Source organism: Podarcis melisellensis (assembly GCF_964234715.1).
Source record: "Podarcis melisellensis genome assembly, chromosome: 9".
NCBI lineage: Eukaryota > Metazoa > Chordata > Lepidosauria > Squamata > Lacertidae > Podarcis > Podarcis melisellensis.
Window position 1 is genome coordinate 59,720,332 of NC_138541.1, and position 27,323 is coordinate 59,747,654.

The 27,323-nt window shown below is 42.9% G+C and overlaps 2 protein-coding genes across 8 annotated transcripts in view; one reads left to right on the plus strand and one right to left on the minus strand.

Moving 5' to 3' along the window:
• The window catches only part of LOC309377412 (uncharacterized protein), a 48,814-nt gene that overhangs the window by 2,622 nt on the left and 18,869 nt on the right, over positions 1 to 27,323 (plus strand). For all 3 annotated transcript variants that reach the window (XR_014171528.1, XM_081924657.1, XM_081924658.1), the window contains exon 2: positions 13,227 to 13,301. Coding sequence is in view for 2 of the 3 variants with exons in the window: in XM_081924657.1 (XP_081780783.1) it covers positions 13,227 to 13,301 (75 nt within the window). In the remaining variant the exon portion in view is untranslated. The remainder of the gene's footprint in view (positions 1 to 13,226; positions 13,302 to 27,323) is intronic.
• RHOH (ras homolog family member H) lies at positions 905 to 26,851 on the minus strand. 5 transcript variants are annotated; one of them, XM_081924652.1, is made up of 2 exons: positions 26,330 to 26,851; positions 905 to 4,265 (listed from the first exon to the last, which is right to left on the minus strand). In XM_081924652.1, exon 2 carries the CDS (start codon positions 4,073 to 4,075, stop codon positions 3,500 to 3,502), a length of 576 nt encoding a protein of 191 aa, XP_081780778.1. In that variant the 5' UTR covers positions 4,076 to 4,265; positions 26,330 to 26,851; the 3' UTR covers positions 905 to 3,499. The 5 variants fall into 5 exon arrangements, 4 of the variants coding, with proteins under 4 accessions (XP_081780778.1, XP_081780776.1, XP_081780777.1 ...); XM_081924650.1 differs by lacking the exon at positions 26,330 to 26,851 and adding an exon at positions 19,893 to 20,697; XM_081924651.1 differs by lacking the exon at positions 26,330 to 26,851 and adding an exon at positions 8,072 to 8,917.

Consider the following 27,323-nt stretch of genomic DNA (forward strand, 5'->3'; position numbering starts at 1 on the left):
CAACCCTGTGTGGGTTGACTAGGTTGCAAACTCAGGAGTCCTCTTGCACCTCTACATTCACTGCTCAGTGAGACCATGAATCAAGAGGCTTTGAGCCACTCCACCCTGGAGGGTCTTTAGTAGTGGATTTTACTGGATTTTTACTGGACTGTCAGGCTTCTGGGAATCCTATCTCTTCTACTGTGGCAGCAAAGAAGCAGATAAAAAAAAGAGTTCTTATCAAGTAGTTTATTCAATATTCACAGTGAGAGACAAAGGAATGCGGTCTCTCTTAGATAATGGCATTGCCCAGGTAAAGTCCCACTCCCTCCGTCTCTCCTGTTCTATGTCACCCCTGTGCCGGCTGATCTGTGCTTTCTGCCTCTGAGCTTTCTGTTCTCCTACTCTCAATGCACGCCTGGTCCTGGGAGGGGGGTCAGGAGTGCTTTCCAGAGACACTGAGTTTGTTAACTGTCTCTCCCTTGGTAGTGCTTCTTCTTCTTGCTGCTCTCCCAATATTTCCCAGCTTCTCCCCGCTGCAGCCTCTGAACTATGACCTTCTGCAAACCACTGTTCTAAATCTATACTGTCCTCCTCTTCTCGGGAAGGTGCAGGAAGAGGAGGAGGGCGGTTCCCACCATTCCTTCTCAGTCCAGTCCTTGACATCCACACAGTATTCAGCTTCATTAATGCTGCAATACTTTCCCAATACTGCTGCGTCATTGCTGCTTGGAGGAGCACACTTGCCCGATAGAGCAGCAAAAGGACTAGGAAAAGAACCCCAAACATTTGTGGTGTAAGAACTTAAAAGCGGATTTCAACCAGAAGCTACGGACCGGGAACAAAACAGACCACTTTTTGCCTTGCCATTTCGTCATCCCAAACGACCCTCCTTAAGGGACGAAAAGACGCTCTTTGCCGCAAATGACTTTATATGATTTTTATTTCAAGAAAACTAGAGTTCAGAAACATATACATGAGGAAATGGTGCATATGCTGTTTTAGTGCTCATCTAAAATGGACATTTAACATCAGAAACAGAAGGCTGTAATTCGTATCTCACCTGTTCCGTTTAAATCATTAGTGCTACTTTATGTGCCCTAAAAGCTTCCTGTTTGTACAGGAAACAGCATTTATGAGCACCTCCTTTAATCTCTTCCACCTAGGTGTCTAATTTAAGCACGGTCTTGGCAGACCTCAAAATGGGAGGCAGTTTCCATTCTGCCCACTCACCCTTGGGTGTCACAGCAAGCAAAGAGGTTCTTGAAAATTAAATATGGATTATCTCATCGGTGTAATCACTGGTAGTTGAACTGACACTGCAAAGCAGAGTTCATGATAAAGCACTGAAGAGGTTCTCAGGATGTACTGGTCACATGTTTCGATAACAACTTCCTGTATTCTCAGCCTGTCATTTGTGATGCTGATTCAAATATGCAGGGAATGTCAGAATATATTTTGCGCTGTGACACTACATGTGTAGACAGGACTGCCAAATGAACAGGGGAAAAGATGTCTTGGTCTGAACCTGTGCTTTTCCCTGCAACTTGATCTGCAAAGATCAGGAGAAGAAGCCCTTTTTGGCACAAGAATAAGTGATGTCTGCACAGCAGCCTGTTGTCAAAGGCACAGGAGCAGGAGCTGCTTAAAAAGTTGGCAGTCCCATGCAGAAGTTCTGCACTTGCAGTCATCTGCGGTGTGTGGATTGGCAAAGCCAAGTGGGGAATTCTAGACAGCGTTTTAATAATTTAAATAATTCCAGGATATAGTTTTAAAAATAGTTTACAATGGATAATTAGCTCAGGGACCCCACACCATAGGTGGCAATGACAAGTAGTTTGAAGGATCCATGAAGGTTGCAAATCATGATATCTAAGTTGCTATGTGCAGAGACAGTCTACTTGCGAGTAAAAGGAGGTGGAGACAAGAGGGGAGAACTGTTCATGTCCGGCTTGAGAGCTTTCAGATGTGTGGGACTGGCCATTTTTGGATACAGGATAATTGGGCCAGAAGGATAAACCCTGGTATGACCCACCTAGCAAGATCATTCTTATCTTCTTAGAATGCTTGTAGATTGCGGGGAACAGATGAGTGTTGGAGGCAAATCTACCCTCATTCTCCAACAAAACTGCTACCAGATTACATCCTTGTATCTAGTAAAGTTAATGGCAAGATCTAAACAGCCAACAGTTCAAGCTGTTAACAGTCCCAACTAATAAACCTCATGGATTGTTTTCTATGACTTCCCTGCAGGAAAGCTTCTGACATTCCCATTTAGTTTCTGTTAAAAGGCGTTAAATTTCATCTTGGGAACTTAAAAATATGTACTACACACTTCTTAGCTTTAGATTCATATATTTAGGTCTCATATATAAATGGTCAGTTACATTTTCAACCCGGCTTTTAGACCCCCCAACAAAACCATGTATTTTGTAAAGGTTGCTCTCTTTTTTCTGTCTTTCTTCTGGCCTTTACCAATGATATGCAGGCAGAATTTCTATAGGTGGAGCTTTGTCAGGAATGGGGTTCCAGGGGTGAGGAACGCTTTGATCCTGTTGAATTTCTGCCCACCAGGAACCTGTGGCACACACAGGAAGCCTACCAGAAAAAATAAAATAAATGGTCACCTCACTAATTCCTTTGTGCTCATATCCCAGGGCAGACAGAAGAGCTGCCTACTTCTTAAAGGGAGAATCTCTGCCTTGAACTGGTATGAAGAAGCAAGTAAGCATAGCTTGTCTCATCCCAATGCCACCAAGACAGTAATTTATGCTTGCAGGACTTATTTCTGACACGTAGCTATTAAAAGCATGTCTCGCCACCACTGATCTTCTGTTGCATCAGAATGATCAGAATTAACCCTCCACACTTGAGTAGACAGAATAGTCTTGTACGATTTTCTTCACACTAGGAATTTGCTTCCGCAGACATCGGGCTGACACCAAATTCAAGTTATAAATTAAACCAAGTTAAACAAAATCAAACAGTGTAGCTAGGCCACTGATCCCCCTGCCCACTTGAGTCCCCAGGTAGTCCTGAGGGCTGTCATGTGTGAGGTGGGTTGGTTGGTTGCTAGTTTCAGGAACCTAATCTCCAGCACCATTATGGAACTAAAACCCTGGTCGTACTTTGGTGAAAGCCATGGCCCTGGAAGAAAACCTGTGCAAGTCTCCATCAGATTTCTCCAATCCATGATGCTTCACTAAAAAGATTTCAACCACCATGGAATAAATACATTCCAAAATCCCCCACAATGCTAACAACGTGCTCCTGTTCAAAAGTCTCCAGTTCAGCTTTTGTTCCGTCAATGCCACTGGGAGCCAAATGGGACCATCGCATGCTTATGGAGAAGGGCAGTCCTATTCTGTTCTTTGCAAAGGAAGTTCCCACCATGCTGGTCACGGCTCACCATGAATGCTAACACGGTGTGCTCCTGTTTGTCAGCCTTTGCGTCGCTGCCCTTCTGCCGCACAAAAGGGAGTCTGTTTTGTGAGAGAGGCGGAAAAGGCCAAGTCAGAGTTCAAAAGACCTTGCACTCGTTGACTGAGAAAAGCTTCCTCCGGGCTCGTTTCCTTGCTTGGTTCACCGCTGTCCGGACGGCACACTCAAACACCTTCTGGACGCCCCTATTGGCGAGAGATGAGCACTCCACAAAGGCCTTTGCTCGGATGTCCCTCGCTAGCCGCTTCCCGAGCAGCGGGCTGATGCAGGAGGCGCTGTGAGGTCCAGTCTCCCTCTGGTCAATCTGGGTAGCCACCACCAGAATGGGAATACGAGGCAAGTGTGTCCGGATCTCCGTAACCCATTTGCTCCTCAAGCTGAGGAACGAGTTCTGGTTGGCCACCGAGTAGCACAGGAGAATCACGTCAGCCTGCTGGTAGGAAAGGGGGCGGATGCCTTTGAAGGCATCGCTGCCAGACGTGTCCCAAAGGCCTAAGCTGATCTGGGCGCCGTCCAGGAAGACGTCAACCCCAGTGTTCTCATAAACAGTGGGTCTGTAAGTGTCCGGGAAAGTCTCCGAAGTAAAGCGCAGCAGCAGAGCCGTTTTCCCAACAGCCGCATCTCCTACCAGGACACATTTGACCGAATCCAACATTTCCTCAAAGGTTACTTATTCTAAAAGAGAATCTGGATGAGCACTTCCTGGCGTCCCACTACTATGAGCGCCATTCAGTAGGAATCTGCCCAGGTTTCCGCAGTGTTTTCTTGGCAGTTTTGCCCCAGGAGCTGAAATCTTCTTCTCTCCCGCTCAATATTGACGCTTTTAGGAGAGTTAAACACGTTCTCTACAAAAACAAGAAGAGAGCACAGATGTGATTTTTTTGTTGCGAGTCACAGGTCATTAGAGATTTATTGTGATTAGATTATCCCTGTCCAGTTGGTGTGCACAATTCTCCGCACACCTCTTCTCATCCTTATAAAAAACCTTGTGTGGTAGCTTCAATGGTGAGATATTAGCTCTGGTGCAGGATCAGCAATTGGTAAGCTTTGTTGCCAAGCACATATCTGAAGCCAAGCACATATCTCAAGCACATTTCTTACAGCACTTTTTCCAACCCGTCCACTTTCTTAAACTTCTACCATGCTTCTAGTGTACCGGTACATGAGGGTAAAGGTAAAGGTAAATGGTTAAGTCCAGTCAAAGGTGACTATGGGTTTGTGGCACTCATCTCGCTTTCAGACCAAGGGAGCCGGCGTTTATTCACAGACAGCTTTCCAGGTCATGTGGCCAGCATGACTAAACTGCTTCTGGCGCAATGGGACACCGTAAACACCAGAGCTCACGGAAACACCGTTTACCTTCCTGCCGTAGCGGTACCTATTTATCTACTTGCACTGGTGTGCTTTCGAACTGCTAGGTTAGCAGGAGCCAGGACAGAGCAGCGGGAGCTCACCCCATCACGGGGATTCAAACAGACAACCTTTCGATCGGCAAGCCCAAGAGGCTCAGTGGTTTAGACCACAGCGCCACCTGCACCCCATACATAAGGGATAGAAGTACTGGCAAAATACTGGCACCATCAGGAGGACCTGCTAGAGGGGAAGCCAATGTCAGGTCCTCCAGACATCATTGTACTACAACTCCCATCAGCCCAATGGTTCAGGTAGGTGAAAATTGTAGTCCCAAGAACATGTAGAATGCACCCAATTGGCTTCCCCTATGAGTGTTAGATCCTCCTGTTAGAATTCAGGTCTGCCATTTAAAACAGTGGAGTGCTGAACCCTCCACCGACCCGCCAATTTTGCCTCCCTCAACCCCTCTCCGCAGCTCCCTGAATTAATTGTTCCCTGTAGCTGAGAATGCCGCTTGCTTTTTAGTGATCTGTTCCAATATTTTCCGTCTTTTTAAGAATGCCGTTTTCTAAAATTTAGAGGAAAACAGACACACAAAACCCAGAGAAAGTATCCACCGTCAACTCAAAGGGAAAGCAAAGCTGAATACAGAGGCGACCATATCATTTTGTGACAGTAATACAGTCTGCCTCCATTTTTGGATGCCACACAAAAGTTATTTCCATGCTCCCTGAATTAACTGTTCCCTGTAGATGTACCATCAAGAGAAGAATGGCACCTTTAAGATATTAGAATATATAGAACTTGCCAACATGACAAATAGATTAAGAAATAAAGACGTAAGGATTTAAAAGAGGACTGGACATTATATATATAATATATGGAAAAATATGATAACAAGAAAGTAAGTGTAACAGACGGGGGAAATACTCAGCAGTAGATGTGACAAAGTGGGAGAGTGTAAGGTAATGAAAATAATTTAGTAAAACAAGAAAATGCAGTCAAAAAGACAACAGATAGGGAACCAGAGAAAGAGTGGAAGGAGAGTTTAAATTAAGGCTTATAAGAGTTAATTAAATTGGAGAAACAAGCTATGTTACTATTATTATTTACAAATATATGTCTTATACTTGTGTTCTCCCCCCCCCTCTTTCTTATTACCATGTGTTTGACTGTAACATACTATGCATTGATAATACAGTGATACCTCGGGTTACATACGCTTCAGGCTACAGACTCCGCTAACCCAGAAATAGTGCTTCAGGTTAAGAACTTTGCTTCAGGATGAGAACAGAAATTGTGCTCTGGCAGCGCAGCAGCAGCAGGAGGCCCCATTAGCTAAAGTGGTGCTTCAGGTTAAGAACAGTTTCAGGTTAAGAACAGACCTCCGGAACGAATTAAGTACTTAACCTGAGGTACCACTTTAACCTGAGGTACCACTTACTTAGTTGGTCTTTAAGGTCTACTGGAAGGAAATTTGTTTTGTTTTGACTATGGCAGACCAACACGGCTACCTATCTGTGAGGTACCACTGTATGATAAAACAGAAAATTCAAATAAACAATTTTTAAAAAAACCTGTTCCCTGTAGCTGAACAGAGATTGTGGCCAGTCACTTGTAACTGAGCGGCTCTAATTGTTGTCTTCTTTTTAAAAATGCAGCTTTTCAAAAATTTAGAGAAAATGCCACACAAAGTTCTCTCTCCAGAGGCTTCCTATTGCTGGATAGGGGTTGGGGGCTCCTCAATAGAGTACTTCATTAGAGTTTCCTCACTTACTCCTAACTTACTGTATTTCCTACTTCTAGCCTTTCACGTTATTTTTTTAATTATTTATAATTTTCATTTAAAACAAATATTTCAACAGAAAAATATAAAGTAATTCTTACATATCAAACGTTGATTTCCCTCCTCTTCTTTCTGCGGTTCCCTAAATTTACTCTCCCCCCTCTGCATATCCCAATTTATTTATTATTTTCTTCATCCATTTCATATAAGTTTTAGAAACTGCAAGTTTTTGCAATAATCCTGCTCATGTCTTAATTTGTTTACAATTTGTTTGTAAATATTCAATACAGTGGTACCTCGGGTTACAGACACTTCAGGTTACAGACTCCGCAAGCCCAGAAATAGTACCTCGGGTTAAGAACTTTGCTTCAGGATAAGAACAGAAATCGCGGCGCAGTGGCAGCGGGTGGTCCCATTAGCTAAAGTGGTAGCTCAGGTTAAGAAAGGTTTCAGGTTAAGAACAGACCTCCAGAATGAATTAAGTTCTTAACCGAGCTACCACTGTAAGTGATCTCCATTCCTTAATAAAAAGGAAAGTTGTTCTTCGAGTAAGTTTTGCCATTTCTGCATAGTCCATTCATTTCCGTAGCTAGCCTTTCACATTTTAATCGCAAATAGGGTTGCCATGTTTTGGAGAGCAAAAGAGAGGACAAATATGCCGACTTCTCCTTTTAAGGATGGATCACTATGACAACTCTACCCATGGAAGAGAGGGCATATGGCAACCCTATGCAATTTACAAGATAAAAACACAAAATCTGCATTCGAAATAAAAACAAAATCAACCCAATAACCCCCTCCTAACACATTAGTGATGTATGGAAGTGAGAGCTGGACCCTAAAGAAGGCTGATCGCCGAAGAATTGATGCTTTTGAATTATGGTGCTGGAGGAGACTCTTGAGAGTCCCATGGACAGCAAGAAGATCAAACCAATCCATTCTGAAGGAAATCAGCCCTGAGTGCTCACTGGAAGGACAGATCCTGAAGCTGAGGCTCCAATACTTTGGCCACCTCATGAGAAGAGAAGACTCCCTGGAAAAGACCCTGATGTTGGGAAAGATGGAGGGCACAAGGAGAAGGGGACGACAGAAGACGAGATGGTTGGACAATGTTCTCGAAGCTACCAACATGAGTTTGACCAAACTGCAGGAGGCAGTGGAAGACAGGAGTGCCTGGCGTGCTCTGGTCCATGGGGTCACGAAGAGTCGGACATGACTAAACGACTAAACAACAACAACAACGCATTCTTAAAGGGCATCGAATGTGAATCAGCCAAAGGCCTGGTTAAAGAGGAATGTTTTTGCCTGGCACCTAAAGGTGTATAATGAAGGTGCCAAGTGAACCTCCCTGAGCATTTATTTGCCTGGGTGTCTCACAAATTCCCTCTCCCTCTCCCCACACAAGAACTTCCAAAGCATTCAGATGCCACTGAGCGTGGCATTTTCCGACTGACTTTGACAGGAGCAGCACTAAATCCTATCGGTTTTATGAGAAAGATGCGTCTTACCTACCCATAGGAGTCAATGCAACCCAGATTCCTTATTCTCTCGTTAACCACAAAGGCAAACAAAATTCATTCCATCTGTACAGCTATTGCCTTAACAGCTCCGGCCACAATAAGGTGCCGCTGGCAATTGTGGTTTTGCTGCTAAGAGACCAACACAGCTATTCCTCTGGAGCGGATTGTGAACTTCTCAAAGGCAACGTCCGATCCTCGGCGGCGTGACTGCCCAGCACTCCGACTTCTGCTTGTCACCGTTTATAAGGCAATCGTTGCATCAGAAGAGGCATTTCCTGCTATGCATGTGTGCAACATGAATGGCTTGAGATAGAGTCTGACCCAACGTGGCATGCAAGCCTTCTTGGAAAGTTTTCGAAAGGGCCGCTTATTTCTGCGAACCAGCCGTGTGAACAGATTGGCAGATCCATTCAGGGAACAGTCAGAACGTAACGCTGGAAACTTCAATGATGTCAGAAAGCTACTTTAACTGTCCGACGTAAGAAGAATGGCAGGCAAAATTAATGGACTATGCAGAATTGGACAAAATGACAGGAAGGATTTGAAACCTGCGGGACCAGAGATTTACAGAAGATTGGAAGAAGTATATGAATTATTTGAAGAGCAACTGTAATCAACAAATTAATCTAGTAGGACTACAAGAAGTTTTGTAAGGAGAAATACACGAAGTGTTACAAAGTAGAAAAAGATAGAGATATTGGTTATGAGTTTGAAATGTAATAGGGAAGATAAGAAATGCATACTAAGAGATTAGATTGGAAAATTTTCAGACAGGATTGATGGAAGTCAAAAATTTGAATAAGATGTAAAAGTATGTTTAATTACTGTTGAAAATGATATGTTAAAAAACTAATAAAAATTAGAGAGAGAGAGAGAGAGAGAGAGAGAAAGCTACTTTAACTGAATATGTGGGAGGTTAAAGGAAGGAAGACCAGCCAGGTTAAGACTTCAGAGTTTTCTCTGGAAACAAGACATACGGTAAGGGGGCAGGGGAACAGACTGATGTTGTCGGACTACAACTCCCATCATTTCTGACCACAGGCTATGCTAACAGAGCTTGATTAATTCAGTTCAGTTGGAACATAGGAAGGTGCCTTTGAACAAGTCAGACCATGGAGGTGTCAGGGATTGAAACTGACCCCTTCTGCTACAAAGTTAGCAAAAATGTACAAGACAAGTTCAAATATCTGCTGGAAATTTAAAGGGGGGGAAAGTACCTTTTATCATATGTGGGCTTGTAAGGTAATAAAAGCTTTCTGGGAGATGATTTATAATGAAATGAAAAAAAATGTTTAAAATAACTTTTGCTTTAAAAAAACCCAGAAGCTTTTTCATTAGGAATTACAGCTACCGACTTTCTGAAAGAGCAGAAAAGACTTTTTATGTATGGAACAAAAGCCGCTCAGATGCTACTAGCCCAGAGATGGAAAGAAGATAAAGTCCCTATCAGAGAAGAATGGCAAACCAAGTTGATGGATTATGCCAAGATGGCAAAGCTGACTGGAAACTCAGAAACCAAGAGGACAAAAACTTTATAAAAGAATGGGAAGAATTTATAAGTTATCTAGGAGACCACTGTAAGCAGATGGAAACAAGAGCAGGATTTTGACTCATTTGTATTGTAAAAAACATTATGGACAATATGGTTTAATATAAAAACTGGAGTATGGACTAATATGCAGTTGTAGACATTTAAGATAAGACTCCATGGACGAGATGGGGGGAAGTCGCGAGATTCGAAGAATCTCTACATACAGCATGATTTTATTGATGTGTGTTTATTTGTATATTTTTATCTGTAAAATTAAAAAAAAATGTCTTGAAAAGAAAAAAGAAACTGAGCCCTTCTGCATGCAAAGCAATGCCCTACTCCGGGGCTACCCTTTGCCAAGGATCATGGAACATAAGAAACTGTCTTATACTGAGTCGGACCATTGGTCTAGCTAGCTCTTTAATGCCTAGCATACACTGGCTGGCAGCAATACTCCAGTGACAGGGAGCCAGCCAGCAATAAATCGCACGGGGTATGCAAAGTTAACTCTTTATTCAAAGAGGCTTGCTCAGGGAGCCATGCCTAATGAGCACAGCAACCCTTCTCTGTGAGTCTTGCCCCTATGGAGCAGTTGTGGAGGCTGAAGGTCCTCGACTTCCCACAGCTGCCTAAATCTCCTCCTCCTCCTCCAGGTCCTTCCCAAGCAGGTGGTGCTGTGGTCTAAACCACTGAGCCTCTTGGGCTTGACAATCAGAAGGTTGGCAGTTCGAATCCCTGCAACGGAGTGAGCTCCTGTTGCTCTGTCCCAGCTTCTGCCAACCTAGCAGTTCGAAAGCATGCCAGTGGAAGTAGATAAATAGGTACCGCGGTGGCGGGAAGGTAAATGGCATTTCTGTGCGCTCTGGCATTTGTAATGGTGTTCTGTTGCGCCAGAAGCGGTTTAGTCATGCTGGCCACATGATCCAGAAAGCTGTCTGTGGACAAACGCCGCCTACCTTGGCCTGAAAGCGAAATGAGCGCCGCAACCCTATAGTAGCCTTTGACTGGACTTAACCATCCAGGGGTCCTTTACCTTTTACCTCTACAGTGGTACCTCAGGTTACATACGCTTCAGGTTACATACGCTTCAGGTTACATACGCTTCAGGTACAGACTCCACTAACCCAGAAATATTACCTCGGGTTAAGAACTTTGCTTCAGGATGAGAACAGAAATCGTGCTCCGGCGGTGCGGCAGCAGCGGGAGGCCCCATTAGCTAAAGTAGTGCTTCAGGTTAAGAACAGTTTCAGGTTAAGAACGGACCTCCGGAACAAATTAAGTACTTAACCTGAGGTACCACTGTACAAGAAATCTGAGACTAGGCCAGCGTGCCTGTCTCTGCTGTTCCCTCTTCATACCTCTTCTGGTCCTGGGAGATCATGGGAGAGCCTAGAGTGTTGAAGCAGCAGGAGGAGACACCCTGGTCTGACTCATCTCTACCTCTTGACCTCCTTCCTCTCCTGACTTTGATTCTGGACAGCTCTCGGCCACAGACTCTCTTCAGCTTCCGAACCTCCTCCTCCCAGTCTGCTCCCTCTTCTCCTTCTGACCACCACTCCCAAGGCTTTGAGCTTTCTTGCCTTGGGGATTCCCCAGGTAGTGTCTACCACCATTCCTCTGTGCCTAACCAGTCCCATGACATCCAGGATTTTTCAGACAGCATCCCTCTCAGCCTCATGGGGGATTTAACCTGAGACCTTTTGCATGCAAGCAGATAACACAGTAGTGTTCCCAGTAGTGATGTATGGAAGTGAGAGCTGGACCATAAAGAAGGCTGATCGCCAAAGAATTGATGCTTTCGAATTATGGTCTGGAGGAGACTCTTGAGAGTCCCATGGACTGCAGGAAGATCAAACCTATCCATTCTGAAGGAAATCAGCCCTGAGTGCTCACTGGAAGGACAGCTGAGGTTCCGATACTTTGGCCACCTCATGAGAAGAGAAGACTCCCTGGAAAAGACCCTGATGTTGGGAAAGATGGAGGGCACAAGGAGAAGGGGATGACAGAGGACGAGATGGTTGGACAGTGTTCTCGAAGCTACCAACATGAGTTTGACCAAACTGCGGGAGGCGGTGGAAGACAGGAGTGCCTGGCGCGCTCTGGTCCATGGGGTCACGAAGAGTCGGACACGACTAAACGACTAAACAACAACAACAGATAACACAGCCTTTCCTCAACGATAACTGGAGAGCCACAAGCTACCTTCCCCCTGCACTACAGAAAAGAAAAACAGATGGCGTAGGAAGATTACGATCTCTGTGCTCAGTTTTTCATGTTAACGGGAGGAAGTGTTTGCAAGAGAGATCATAGATAGGAGATGGATTTCAAAAGCAAGGGATTTTAGACTTGCCATCATAAATGAGCCAGCAGGAACCTCCTCTAGATTTGAAATCTGTAGCTGCTCATCCATGAACAGCCTATGCCCATTTGTTATCATTTTTATTTTGCTCATTAAATTTCAAGGCTGCCCTTCATCTGAGAATGACAAGTCAGTTTGCAATATAAATCAGTGAATTACAATGGAAATGGAATTGATTTGGCATTACTTATTTATTGAATAGCCTCTCGAAACCCTGGAATAAAGCATTAGAAACAAGATGGACTGTTGTAGTGCCTTCAAGACCAATATATTTCTAGACTACATATAAACAGATTCACGAAGTGTTAACCTGAGTTGCAGGTGATGATCACTGTCTGAATTTCTGCAGCTCATTTCCTTTTGGACTCACTTTTTAAAGTCCCCCCCCCCATGTGTGTGTTTGTGTATCACATACACACACATGTATAGACGTATATCCAACTGTATCTTTGTCTTCCTCTTTCTGGTGAGGTCAGAAGGAAAGAAAGTGCAGGAAATTTGTACCCCTGTGTTAATTGACAACAGTGGCAGGATGTGTGTGTTATTAAGAACTGTTTCCTGGGACTGGCCACTGTTAATAATACGATTTACCCTATTAACAGTGGACTTTCTAAAAAAATAAATAAAACAGGTGTTGATAGCACAGATATTGTGGCATTGGTAATCCAGCTAGCACAGGCAGTGTGATAAAATCCATTGATTTTACAACTGAACTGTAATTCAGTAGTTTCGTGCTTGCCATCACTTTTACTTTCTGGGTGGTGGGGCGACCCAGTCAGATGAGCAGGATATAAATGTTGTTGTTGTTGTTGTTGTTGTTGTTGTTGTTGTTGTTGTTGTTGTGGAGTAGGTAAAAAGGTAAAGGTAAAGGACCCCTGACAGTTAAGTCCAGTCGCGGACAACTCGGGTTGCGGCGCTCATCTCACTTTACAAGCCGAGGAAGCTGGCGTTTGTCCGCAGACAGTTTTTCTGGGTCATGTGGCCGGCATGACTAAGCCACTTCTGGCGATACCAGAGCAGCCTATTTTCAATGGAGAAATGTTGGCGGGTATGCATTTTCTGTTTGTGTTGTATTTTTTTTAGGTTATAAACTTGAAGGCAGGGACTGTGTTTCTCATTCATTTCTTTTTAGAGATTTGGCTGAAGAGCAAGATTATATATTTTTTAAAACCGATAATAATTGCATAATAAATGTGTTAGTCTTTAAAGTGATATAAGATGCCCTCTTTTTTCTTTTTTCTTTTTTTGCTTCCACAGAGCAATGCAGTGAACCCTCTGGAACATCTTCACTATCAACTTGATGCATCTGACGTAGTTGGTTCATGCAGCAACGTAAGCGTTACTTTTTAAAGTTATAAGACTTGCCTCTGCATTTCTAAAGGTTTCTTAGCACAATTAATTTGGGCGTTTATTTTGCACCCTTTGCTTATATTATTTGCATGGTTTTTAAAAAATAAACAAATATTTGTTGTGCTTTTTAAAAGCTCAGGGTTCGTAGGTTTGCCTGACTGCAATTTTATTACAGCCATATCATAGCTAAGGGTCATTGTGTGTAAATGCAATTTTACGTACAGCACAAAAGCAGCAGTAACTGAGGAAGGTGTACCGGCTGGGGACCTTTGTGGGCTCCCATGCTCGTGCTTTCGTGTTAAATAGGAAATGTGAGAAAAAAGCCTCTGAGAAAAAAGGAAGGAGGTGGTTTGAGAGAATCCGGCACTGTCTCAGCTCTTCAAATTGTGTAGATTGGCCACAACAGTCCTCTGGTTCTGCCAGGAAGGACCGAAGGTGGAGCCAAGGATCAGTTGTAAAGACTGACTGTGCAAAAGAAAAATCTACTCTGATGCATTCCAGGAGCATGTCTATCCCAGACACAAACTGGTAAAAGGCTCTCACTAAACTACAATTCTCAGGATTATCTGGAGGACTGTTGAACAGCTACATTGGTATTAATGGAAATGAGTTTGTTGTTTAATTATGTCCGAAAACAGGGGTTGTCATTTAATACGTTTAGATTTTGTACGCCCTGCCTTTAGCTGGATATACTATGATTTTTTAAAATATTGTTGTAGTTTTGGGAAAGTGACAATAATATCCAGGAAAACCCACATCAGAAGTGTTGACTTTTTGGCAGTTTTTGCAAAAAGAAAAACCACCCTCAACTGCATTTGTGTCCGGATTTTCACTTTTTGGCAACCCAAAACAAAAATGAAGTAGCAATAAAACACAAGTGTGTGTGTGTGTATACACATACACACACACACACAATCCCGTTGCTCGGTCCCTGCTCCTGCCAACCTAGCAGTTTGAAAGCACGTCAAAGTACAAGTAGATAAGTAGGTACTGCTCCGGCGGGAAAGTAAACGGCGTTTCCATGCGCTTCTCTGGTTCGCCAGAAGCGGTTTGGTCATAACCCGGAAGCTGTACGCCGGCTCCCTCGGCCAGTAAAGCGAGATGAGCGCCGCAACCCCAGAGTCGTCTGCGACTGGACCTAACAGTCAGGGGTCCCTTTACCATATATATATATATATATAAAACACAAGGTTTTGATCCCAGAAGAATGGCCTCTAAAGAAGATAAGCTCTCCCCTATATTACCCGGTAGGTCACTGCGCTCTGCAAGAAAGTTTCTCATTAAACTCTTCATAATACCAGAATCCTGCTCCACAGTAACTCAGAATTCAGCATGGCTGCCCCTAGCCTTCGGAAAAGCATCGCTGTCTGAGATATGACAGATTCCCACAGTCTCTACTTTCTGGAAGAGGTTTTTGTCATGGTCGGCTTTTCCAGATGAATGAAAAGAGTCCCTTGCCACCAGTGGTGTGTAGTCTAGGGGGGCTAAGCCAGTCCCCTAAATGTTCCCCTGGAGCCTCCGTCCCAAAACCTTCTGCCCAGCTTGGGACGATGCTCTGACGGGTCCAAGAGCCATCCTGCCACAATCCCATAGCCCGCCCGCCTTTGGGAAGGAAGCAGGAGGGCTCTGGCATCCCGTCAGAGGCTCGCAATGCTCATGTGCACATCTACCCCTCAATTTGCCCTTGCAAGCTGACAGCTCTGGCCCTAACTGTCCCCCTATGCAAAATTTCACCCCACGCCCCTGCTTGCCGCAGGTACTAATTTCGCATCACATCATTTAAACCATGGGTAGGCAAACTAAGGCCCGGGGGCCAGATCCGGCCCAATCGCCTTCTAAATCCAGCCCGCGGATGGTCCGGGAATCAGCGTGTTTTTACGTGAGTAGAATGTGTCCTTTTATTTAAAATGCATCTCTGGGTTATTTGTGGGGCCTGCCCGGTGTTTTTACATGAGCAGAATGTGTGCTTTTATTTAAAATGCATCTCTGGGTTATTTGTGGGACATAGGAATTCGTTCATTTTTTTTTTTTTTCAAAATATAGTCCGGCCCCCCACAAGGTCTGGGGGACAGGGGACGGGTCCCCTGTTGAAAAGTTTGCTGACCCCTGGTTTAAACCTATCGTCAGCCACTGCCATTTGGATTGCTTTTAAAGCCCTTTTTAGCTGCTTTTAGTGTTTGCCTGTAAGTTCGTGCATTCAGGGCCGTAGCCTGTGGAAGTCCCTCACAACAGATCAAGCAGGCACATGGAAAGAAGGTAAAGTCCCGACCAGGGAAGAATGGCAGATTAAATTGATGGATTATGCCAAAATGGCTAAAATGACCAGAAGAATCAGAAAGACCAAAATCTTCATAAGGAATGGGGGAAATTTTCTAACTTATCTTAAAAACCATTGTAAACAGTTAAAATCATTAGTAGGATTGGAATAACACTTATAGTTTAATGGTGAATTTTGGACACAATGGAGAGGTAAAATAATTGGATTACCTGTATTTAAAAAGATGCAGGAGGAAATGATTAACAATAATACCCACAAAGGGAAGGGGGAAAGTCCAGGAGCTTCTTTGGAATCTTGTTTTTGTGTGTTGGATATATGATTGTAAAACTTTAGTCTGAAAAACCAAATATTTTTTTATTTTATTTTAAAAAAAGAGAGATTAGGCAGGCACCCCCCTTGCTGAACCTTCAAGGAAAGGCTTTCTTGTACCAGCGAACCCATTAAGCTAGTATTCATGTCTCTGTCTGTTTATAGGAAGAATTTTCACAGTGTTCGTTTTCTGCATGATTTTTATGCACACCACTTAGAAAGGCTAATGATTAGGTCGTGTATGAAATAATACGTAGCAACAATGAACAGCAACGACAGGTAAGTGTATAGGGAAAGGAAACCCCGTTTTACTTGTGCATTCATGAACATGGTGCATTAGTACTATTTAACCGCTTTTTTCTTCCATTGTTAGTTCTGACTTTCGTTCCACAGCTTCAGCTTAAAATAAGTGAGAAGTGACGCGCCGCGCCACTGCTTCCCCTCATATTTCCCCCCCCCCCTGCTTCGGTGAATCTGACTGTGGACCTGAGGGTTCTAGTCCGCAGCAAACAGCTTCACTAAAGTTTTCACAGCAGAGTTTTCTAATAGCTTCCAATGTGCAATGAACTCCACCACTGTTTCAACAAGTTAGAAAAGACTTGCACAATAAAAGTAGGGAGGCTGCAAAGTCTCTCAGAGATTGGAGCTCTTCAGAGGAGCAGTTTCAGAACAACCCGCCATGCAGTCAGTACAAAAGCAGGGGAAATATGTAAGGTTGACAGGCATTTTGATAGGCCATTTTCTTCTCTCTTTCTCTCTCTCTCACACACATTTGACTATTGGTTTTTTATGCAGTGCATTTTTTCTTTCAAAAATTGTTTAGGGGTACTCTCATTTTGACTCAAGAAAATCATCATTTTATAGTTCAAATCGGGGGAAATAAATACAGTAAATGGACAAAAGTACAAAGATTCACAAAATGTTTAGGGGTATGCGTACCTCCCAGAAAAAAGCGCTGTACATATGTATGTGTGTTTACCTTGTGCAATTAGCAAAGCGCTGGTTTTATGTATAATTGGGATTTTTTTAGGTCAGCTTGTTTCAACTTCTGACTTTGATTGATCATTTTTATGCATATTTTGCTTAGAGGTCTGAAGTTTTTAACAATGAAGCTGTATACAAATTTGGAAAATTAATAAACAAACAAAAGAACCCATTGCTATTTCTGAGTACCGTAATTAAACTGGGAAGCGAAGCAGAACCCTGAATGTTAATGTTTATGGAGCGGTTCCCTGACTCTTCAAACCACTTACATGAAAAGTCAGGGTGTATCATTCCCTTGAATGAAAAAAAAGATGGATTTCAGCTTCTGCACTTGCCTAAAAATGGCCTTCATACTGTAAAAAGGTAAAGGTAAAGGTACCCCTGCCCGTACGGGCCAGTCTTGCCAGACTCTGGGGTTGTGCGCCCATCTCACTCAAGAGGCCAGGGGCCAGCGCTGTCCGGAGACACTTCCGGGTCACGTGGCCAGCGTGACATCGCTGCTCTGGCGAGCCAGAGCCGCACACGGAAATGCCGTTTACCTTCCCGCTGGTAAGCGGTCCCTATTTATCTACTTGCATCCTAATTAAAATCCAGCTTTTACCAAACTTACTTGATTGCTGTTTGTTACTCCTTCTCCGGTAAGTTAATTTAAATAGTATTGCTATATTCCATTTTCTATTACATCATTCCAAGAATTGATGGAGTGAAATTTCACCTCCAGTTTGCTGCTATACGGATCCTGACACTGATAAGGAGGTTAACAGTCATTTCCAAGTCAACATCCTTCATTGTAATCCCTTTAAATAACTCAGTAGTAGCATCTTTGGCTCTAAAGGTAATAAAACAATATTCATTTCCCTGCCTAGACTCCAGATTGTACCCTGAAAAGTCTTTCCCCCTTTAAATACAGAGTTTTAAAAATAAAAATAAATAAAAAATCCTTGGGAAGTCTAATCAGAGTCAGAAAAACCCTGCAGTTAAGGGTAAAAAATCCAGAACAAAAGGTGATGCGATTTACTTTTTGCTCAATTGCGGACAGGTCCTAGGGTTGCCTAGCGTGGCTGGGGTGGACGGGCGGGGTATAAATAATATATTATCATCATCATCATTATTATCATTATTATTATCATCATTATCATTATTATTACCATATTTCAAAAAGTAACACCCCAATATTTTTGAGCTTTTTTCTTAGGAAACCCCAAAAGTTGTTACAAACACTCATATGGCAGTCCTACACTGGTCAGATTACCATTTAAAGTATCTTTGAAACAGCACTGATCTTTGGGAAATCTATATAAGTGCTGTACAATTTCTTTTGCTTATTGTGAATCAGGTTTTTGTGTGTGTTTTTAAGGTGAAATTTATGCTTTTTAGCTCATTTTCATTTTTAATTATTTTGCTTCCTGATCGGTTAGAGGATACTTGGATTTAGTCCTTTACCATGGATTTTCCTTGCATTTTTTGCAGCTGATTTTTATATGGCAATGTTTATTTTGATACTGACGAGGATGCTCTGTTTAGTTTAAGTTTTACAGAAATCCTCTCCTTTTTGTTTCGGTATTTGCTGTTTATTTAAGATGTTTTAACCCATGTTGTAAACCGCTTAAAGAGCTTTGCCTAACTACGAGCGGTATATAAATGGTCCAAATAAAAGAAAGAAATAATAAAATATCTGGGCGTTTGGCACCCCTAGTTGAACACATGCATACGTATAAACCCCTATTAGAAGCCGCAGCACATCATCAACCCACAAATCTGCAACAATGGCTTCAGGATGCGGGACCATGTCCGGGAAATGACATGTGGAAAGAGCTAACCCACTCCCTGGGATGCTGAAAGCAAGCTCAGAGCCACCCACACATACCCAGCTGCTTTTAACTAAAAACAGCAATGAAAGGGGGTCACGCTGTATTGTTCACATCAACTCATCTTAAATCCTGATAAAAAAATTATAATTTTAGTTTGACAAATTAATAATCATAAATAGATAAGAATAAAAATTTGCACCCATTCCACTGTAACTATCCAAGCTCCCAAAATGTAAATACCTCTGGAGATGGTTTGACCCCTTTATCAGTACAAATTCTACAAACACCCTCCGTATCTCATCATTTCTCCTGCATATTCCTTATTGCACATTACCTTAATGGCACATGTTAATTTATCATTAATAAACATGTTAATTCTGCTCTGTCTCATGAGAACAGGGCCTTGCGGGATCTGATTTCTTTCCGCAGGGCCTGTAAGACAGAGTTGTTCCACCTGGCCTTTGGCTTGGAATCAGTTTGATTCCCTCCCCCTCTTTCTTTTTCCTTTCTCCTCCTATGAAGAGATTGCACCCTACCCTAGTGTTTTAATGTTGTATCTTAATCTTTTAAATTGTATTTTAATCAACTTGTTTTTATTATTGGTTGTTAGCCGCCCTGAGCCTGGTCTTGGCTGGGGAGGGCGGGGTATAAATAAATTATTATTATTATTATTATTATTATTATCATCATCATCATCATCATCATCATCATTATCATTATCATCATCATTTTTAGCTCTATCCCACACCTCTTTATACCATTCTTCCGTTTTATATTCTGCTTGTCCCTTCCACTTTCTAGCTTTCATAATTCGTTCAGCTGTCAATAAATTTGTGAGCAAGCCCTTCACAGCCTGAGAACCTTCCACCCCATCGGAAATGGATAATAATGCTACCTCTGGACTTTTGGTCAGCTTTAACCCAGTGATTTCTGCTATCTCCTTAAACACCCTTTTGTAAAAAAAAGAAATGTACATAATTACACCCCCACCACATATGAACATAATTCCCTGTTTTCTGGCATCCCCTCCAACATGAACACCAAATATTCCTTGTTTATTTGATTTAATCTGACTGGAGTTAAATACAACCTCCGAAAGCCTGATAAATTTATGGTACACTGGACTTCCACAGGCAAGAAGCAACCCTCTCAGATGCCTGCTTTGTGAGCGCAGTTCACAGTTCTCCTTACCTTCCTCTACACCTGTCTTCCAGAGTGATTGCTTTGGATCAAAACGGCTTCGTGAAATACTCCTACCCTAAAACAAAAAATTTAAAAAATCGAGTCACTTAGCAGAATGACATTCTATTTTATGAATTTTATGAAAACAGGAATTTCTGGGTCTATGGGAGGAGAATGTTAACGTAGACTTTAATCACAACCATTTCATTCTCTGCTAAGCGTCGAGCGAAACATGAAGTCTGTGGGACAGTTAGGCTTTGTATAGCTGTTTTAGTTAGTTATATAATAACCAGAGGTGAAGAGGTGGGGGGGGGACTAGATTGGGGTGAGGGGTGGTTGTCTTTAACCCTTTTTTCACTTCCGTCCTAATCTGAATTGCCTGGCATTGCAACTGGAGGAAAGCATCAATGGTCCTATTCTGGCTCAGGGGTCCCCTGAAGCAGCTCTTTGTTAAACCAAAATAATCCATGCGAGACCAAACTGCACGGTCAAAGTCATGTTTAGTTTGGCCTAAGATTTTCATCTCTTTTTTTCTGATATTGTTCATGTGTGTTGACACATAGTGCCTGACACATAGAAATGTAAGAGGTGAAGGAGTTCTTGTTTTTTGTTTTGTTTTTGGTCTGGAGATTGATTGTGGGGAAATGGCTGCCTGATAAATTTCTGCTTTTAGAGCTGTTTTTAAAGGCACCTAAGTGAGACCTGGTAAATATATGATAACCTTCCTTTTTTGTACTGAAAATGGAAAGAAGCAGTTGTCAAAAAGGTTACAATGCATGGATTAATCTGAGGCAAGCCCAAGGTGTGTGAATGATGGAAAGCTCCACATTGCAAAAACATATTTCTGTAGCCATTTTCTGGTCATTTACTGGTACACCCGTATGTTTCCAGATTATGAAGTTTGAACCTGACATTTGCAGCAATTCTGGGACATATTATAAATCAGTAGGTACAGGTGTATAAACACATTTAGTAAATATGCCTATTGTACTTGTGGGGTGCAAGATTCAGATGCAACTTACAGAGAACCTAACATATAAGCTGCAGATGCACTCAGAGACTGAGCTGTCTGCAATGGGCCTGTATTGCTTCTCTGACTCCTATTTAGGAGAAGGAAGATAAAGCATCACAGATAGGGCAAATGGTGCCTCTAGACTCACAGCTATGCCACACTAACATCACACCAGATGCTTTTGAATTGTGTGGTCACTAGGCAGAAGGATATCGGGTTGGTGTAAAAGGCCAAGACACCCCAAAATTGTTGAGCTTTTAAAGGAAAATCCAGAGTTGTTGTCGAGCTTCTTTTACAAAATGGCCGTAAAAAGATCCAGGAAAGGGGGTCATCTTTTGGAGATTCTCCCGGATGTCAATTCCGCCTTTAAAAAAACAGCACTGACCTATGGTGCTGTGCATCCATATTCTGCTAGCCAAACACCATCAGGCCACTACACGTATTTGACACCATGTCTATAGCCACCTGGGCTCCCTGGTATATATCTTCGTTTCCCAACCTGTGTGTGCCCCAATCTAACAGAATCTGTGGGGAGCAGCTTAGGTTAAAATGCATATTCTGTAGAAGAAGCAAGAATCCTCAGTCCTCCTCAGAGGCAGACCCTCCAAGTGTCCCCACATCATTTTTGGTGCCTTGTTTTGCTTTTGTGTGTTGTCATTTTTAGTTGTTATTATGGCAAGGGGCCTCAAAAGCAGCAAGTGGCCTGAGCTCCTCTGGACCTCTGCATACCCTCCAAAATTTCTCCAGTGAAAATGGGGAAGTCCCATTCCATAATGATAATTTTACTATCTATACCCCACACATCTTATTGGGTTGCCCCAGCGCTCTGGGTGGCTTCCAACATATATAAAATCATAATAAAATGTTAAACATTAAGAAAAAACTTCCCTATACAGGATTGCCTTCAGGCCGCTCGGGGGTCGGATAACTCCAACATTTCTCCAATGAAAATAGAGATGTCCTAAGTAAAAGTGTGACATTCTGGGATCAAATCAGAAACCAGGACGGCTTCTCTAAATCAGGAACGTCCCTGGAAAATAGGGGCATTTGGAGGGTCTGCAAGAGACAGTAGACTCCTTTCTTTCTCACAAAGAAATGATCTCTGGGTGGGACACACATAGTTGGAACCCAAAAGGAACACTTTTGTGATTTCTGCAGGCTTAAGGCTCATGCACCTAAACTGCAGTGGTTTATGGACTGTGTAAAAAGCACTGCAAACTGTGGTCCAAAGTTTGGAATGGCATGTTGACTTCCCAGTCCTTGGGTTTTTGATACAAAATGTATCTGACGGCAACCATCTTTCCCTTGTAAGGTCTGGTGGCGTCTTTTAAAATGACCACTGATAGTCAGTTTCTCAAAGCACATTGCTTAGTATTCTGTACGCTATCAACTTGTTCGATTCAGAGAAGAATCTGGAACTTCAGCCATGTTTGTATATGCGCACATATCACACACACTTTATAAAATACAGGGGTGAAGTGTGGCAATGCTAGAAAGAAAAATAATAATTGTGTCAGCAGCCTTTTAGAACAGAGCATTCAGCCAATTTACTAGGGAGCCTTCCTTTCAAATGCGGCCTTTTTCTATGTCCCATCTGTGGATGCTAAAATTTTGACATCAGCTGCATCCACAAGTCATGGATCATGACCATTTTAGGAACCAGCTTGTCAGGAGATAAGGACAGGATCACATTGAGCAACTTCAAATCTCATTGGTTTCAGTGGAATATTCAAGCACATTCTTAACTTTCTCCCATTTAAATCGATGGCATTTCATTGTTCAAATTGGAAGAATAGAAGATCGTGTATCACTGTCACTTCTATGGGCCAGATTTCATTTCAGAGAAATATACACTTTTTTAAAAAAAAAAAAAACCCCAAACATTAATAATACATCCTAATAATACAGTAAATGCTAGCATGTTTGTTAGAACTGTTAACGGTAAGCACTTACAGAACAAGACAGGATTTCTAAACTTGTTTACCTGGGAGCAAGCCCCACTGAATTTAATAGGGCTCACTTCTAAGTAGACAAGATTAGAGTCATGTAACCTGTGAAAATCTCCAGGCTACAATCTAACATGGATTTAGATGCACAGAAACCGACTGATGATTTCAGCTTTACACTCCTAATTCTGTAGCAAGGCCTCTCATCATTTAGATTGTTTTATACATGGCGGCAGAGGGGAACATTTCTCTTTCTTTGCCTGTTTATTCCAGGTTATTCTGCGTGGAACGTTTGACATCATATCCCTGCCTGATCTTTCCCAGAACAAGTCCTGCAATTGAAGTGGAAGTGAGGAACAGTGGCGTAGCGTGGGTTGTCAGCACCCGGGGCAAGGCAAGTAATTTGCACCCCCTAACCCGTGGATTTGCGCCCCCTAACCCCCAGATGTTGCGCCCAGTGCGGCCTCGGCTTCCTTTATCCCCTATGATGAATCTATTTCTGCGTGTATTCTGAACACGATCTGAATTTAGGACAAAATATCCCGATTGAGATTGCTCTTTCCGCAGTGTTACTATTGATTCCAAAGAAGGCTTTTGCGGGACTCGGAGTGAGTTACGAAAATAAAAACATACGATACGTAAAATTAAAAACCCACATTAAAACACTGAAAAATACAACATTAGAACAAAATTCAAGGTGCAAAGATCTCCTGAAATAAAACCATCTTAACCTGGTGTCTGAAACAGCAGAGCATTACCTGCTTGATTTCTGATGGGAGGGAGTTCAGTTGAGTTGGACCCACAACACCAAATGCATAAACTTGAGCTGGCAAATATATGGTATGGGTGCATGCATGTGCTTTATCCAACCAAAGTTAAGTGGCCGCGAAGTCTCTTAATTTCAAAGGGGCAGATAAGCATATATTTAAACATCTTCTATTGAAATCACTGGGATGAGAATATTTTAACTAGATTGTGCCCTCTACTGCAGGTATATTTGGCTTCCCATCTCCATCACTGCATAACCTCGCAACATTTCTCCAATGAAAATAGGAATGTCCTATTCCATCATCATCATCATCATAGCCAGCCACCTGCCCGACTAGGTTGCTCCTGCCACTCTGGGCAGCTTCCAGCATATATAAAACATAACGAAACATTTTAAAACTTCCCTATACAGGGCTTCCTTCAGATGTCTTCTAAATGCTGTATAATTACTTATCTCATCGGCCTCATAACTCCATACCTTCCACCATTTCTCTGATGAAAATAGGGACATCCTAAGGAGAAGCGGGACATCCCAGGATCAAATCAGAAACTGGGATGGCTTCTGTAAATCCGGAACTGTCTCTGGAAAATAGGGACACTTGGTGGGTCAGTGTGGAATCCCTAAAGGTTAGCCAAACAACACTCAACGGTATAGGAAAGGCTGTAGCTTCTCTAAACCTCATGAACTATGGTTGAAGTTTATTCTGAAATACTGATAGTTTTGAATCGGTGCTAATTGACCACACATGTCCCATTCATGGTGCCCCATTGCTCTCGCGGCTCCAACACCCTGAGGAGTCAGAAGGCCCCTTCTTCTGCATCTTCAAATGACTCCATCCTTTCTCCCATCCTGTCCCTTCCTGCTTGGAACTGCTTCCTCAAAAACCAGCACGATGCTATCTCTCTCTCTTCAAATCTCTACTCAAAATTCACCTTTCCCTCAAAGCGTTTGGCCCAACCCTTTAGTCCTCATCCCCTGCTGGGGAAGAGCGGTGTTAAGAGTGTTTGCTTTGCATGCAGAAATCGCTGGGTTCAATCCTTAGCATCTCCAGGTGAGAACCTGGGCTCTGAGAGAGAATCCTGGAAAGCTGCTGCCAAGCATCTGATTCAATATAAAGCAGCTTCCTTAGACAGTGGTACCTTGGGTTACATACGCTTCAGGTTACAGACTCCACTAACCCAGAAATAGTGCTTCAGGTTAAGAACTTTGCTTCAGGGTAAGAACAGAAATTGGGCTCCGGCGGCGCGGCAGCAGCAGGAGGCCCCATTAGCTAAAGTGGTGCTTCAGGTTAAGAACAGTTTCAGGTTAAGAACGGACCTCCGGAACGAATTAAGTTCTTAATCCGAGGTAACACTGTAACTCTCAGTATGCCTGCCAACAGGGCAAGCCTATATATGTCTCCTCAGAAGTAAGTCCCATTGAGCTCAGTGGGGCCTACTCACAAGTAGAGGATTATAGCCTGAAGTGACAATGTGCCCTCCTCAATTTATTGCCAGGCCTGAGCAAAGGGTACATTGCAAACTTTTCTGCCTAGGAACTTGCATTTTCTTGATTCCTCCGTAAAGTGCCGTACACATAGAGGCGGCGTAAGAATAAAATTCAAGTTGACAACATATTTAAACTGTAGCAACCCAAATCACGCTAATTGTCAAAACTTTGCTTTAAAACTTTCCTTTGCACTTCGTCCCGGATCCAACAGTCCTCTGCTGTGCGATACTGGGAGAGTCGTGCGCAGGCAGTGCTGCCGAACGTGTACAAACCTATGAATCTCACTACACGTCAAGAGACAATGCACATATTTTTGTAAACTAAGAAATCTTTAATAAAAATATATTTTTAAAAAAATCAAACAGGGTAGCAGACAGCCCCCCAAGCATCCTTTCTTTCTTTCTTTTTTGTTTTTTTGTTTTTATGACAATAATTTTTGTAGAAATGAAGAAGGCAAATAGAGAAAACTGTTCTGATTCAAGTCCCACTCAAATCATCATAATAATGATATACAGTGGTACCTCAGGTTAAGTACTTAATTTGTTCCGGAGGTCTGTATTTAACCTGAAACTGTTCTTAACCTGAAGCACCACTTTAGCTAATGGGGCCTCCTGCTGCCACCGCACCGCCGGAGCACGATTTCTGTTCTCATCCTGAAGCAAGGTTCTCAACCCGAGGTATTATTTCTGGGTTAGCGGAGTCTGTAACCTGAAGCGTATGTAGCCTGAGGTACCACTGTAATGATAATAATGATAATAATGATAATAATAATTTTATTGTTGATACCCAACCCATCTGGCTCGGTTTCCCCAGCCACTCTGGGCAGCTTCCGGCAAAGTATAAAAAATAACAAAATGTCAGACATTAAAAACTTCCCTGATGCTTTCTAAAAGTTGTGCAATTCTTTATCTCCCTAACATCTGACGGGAGGGCATTCCACAGGGAGGGCGCCACTCCTGGGAAGGCCCTCTGCCTAGTTCCCTGTAACTTGGTTTCTCGCAGTGAGGAAACCACCAGAAGACCCTCAGAAGTGGACCTCAGTGTCCGGGCTGAACGATGGAGGTGGAGACGTTCAGTGGGAGTACTTGGAAATATCCTTAATAATCAGTGATGAAAGTGGGTAGATAGACCTTCAGAAAGAAAGAAAGAAAGAAAGAAAGAAAGAAAGAAAGAAAGAAAGAAAGAAAGAAAGAAAGAAAGAAAGAAAGAAAGAAAGAAAGAACCTACTTACCAGATTCAGGATGATAAACAGGGTCACTTGTAAACTTTGGCAACCAACGTGTTCTTAGGAAGGCGATACTGTAATTACAAATTACGGCCCCTTCTCCATTCCCCTTGCAGTCATCGTTTTGCAATGATTGACCATTTCAAGCAGCAAAAAAGAAGCCAATGCGGCCGTCTTAATTTTCAGATAAGCACCACCGCCCTTTACTAGCTTCAGCAGAGAAGAAACTGGTGTGAAGGGAAGGGCGAAGGAGGAGAGAGAGATAAGTCAGCAGCTGAGTTTGTGTCAGTTTCCTGAGGGCTTCTCAGCTCTGCCTGTGTGGGTTTCGCTGTGGGTTTAGAAGATCAAGACAACCTGAATACTCTTAAGAGGCACAAAGGCAGGGGAAGGAAAAGTCAGGTCTGGAGGCAATCTGTTTTCTCACACATCCCTCCATTGCTCTCTCTTAGGGCTGCCATATGTCCAGATTTCCCCGGACATTAACAGGATTTCAAAGGTGCATTGAAGTCCTGGGGGAATTTCCGAAAGGTAGTGCTTTGTCCATTCTTATGGAAATCAGCCCCGAGTGCTCACTGGAAGGACAGATCGTGAAGCTGAGGCTCCAATATTTTGGCCACCTCATGAGAAGAGAAGACTCCCTGGAAAAGACCCTGATGTTGGGAAAGATTTAGGGCACAAGGAGAAGGGGACGACAGAGGACAAGATGGTTGGACAGTGTTCTCGAAGCTACCAGTATGAGTTTGACCAAACTGCAGGAGGCAGTGGAAGACAGGAGTGCCTGGCGTGCTCTGGTCCATGGGGTCACGAAGACGACTAAACAAGTGCTTTGTCCTGGATCTTAGGCAAATCAATAGAAAAATCGCTGGGGGTTTTTTGGAAGCGTTTTTGTAAAAAAGCTCAACAATGTTGGGGACTTCCTAAAGAAAGCTCAGCAACTTCCAGGGTGTCCTGGTTTTTACTTTCTGAAATATAGCATCCCATTGCATAATGATAATTTTAC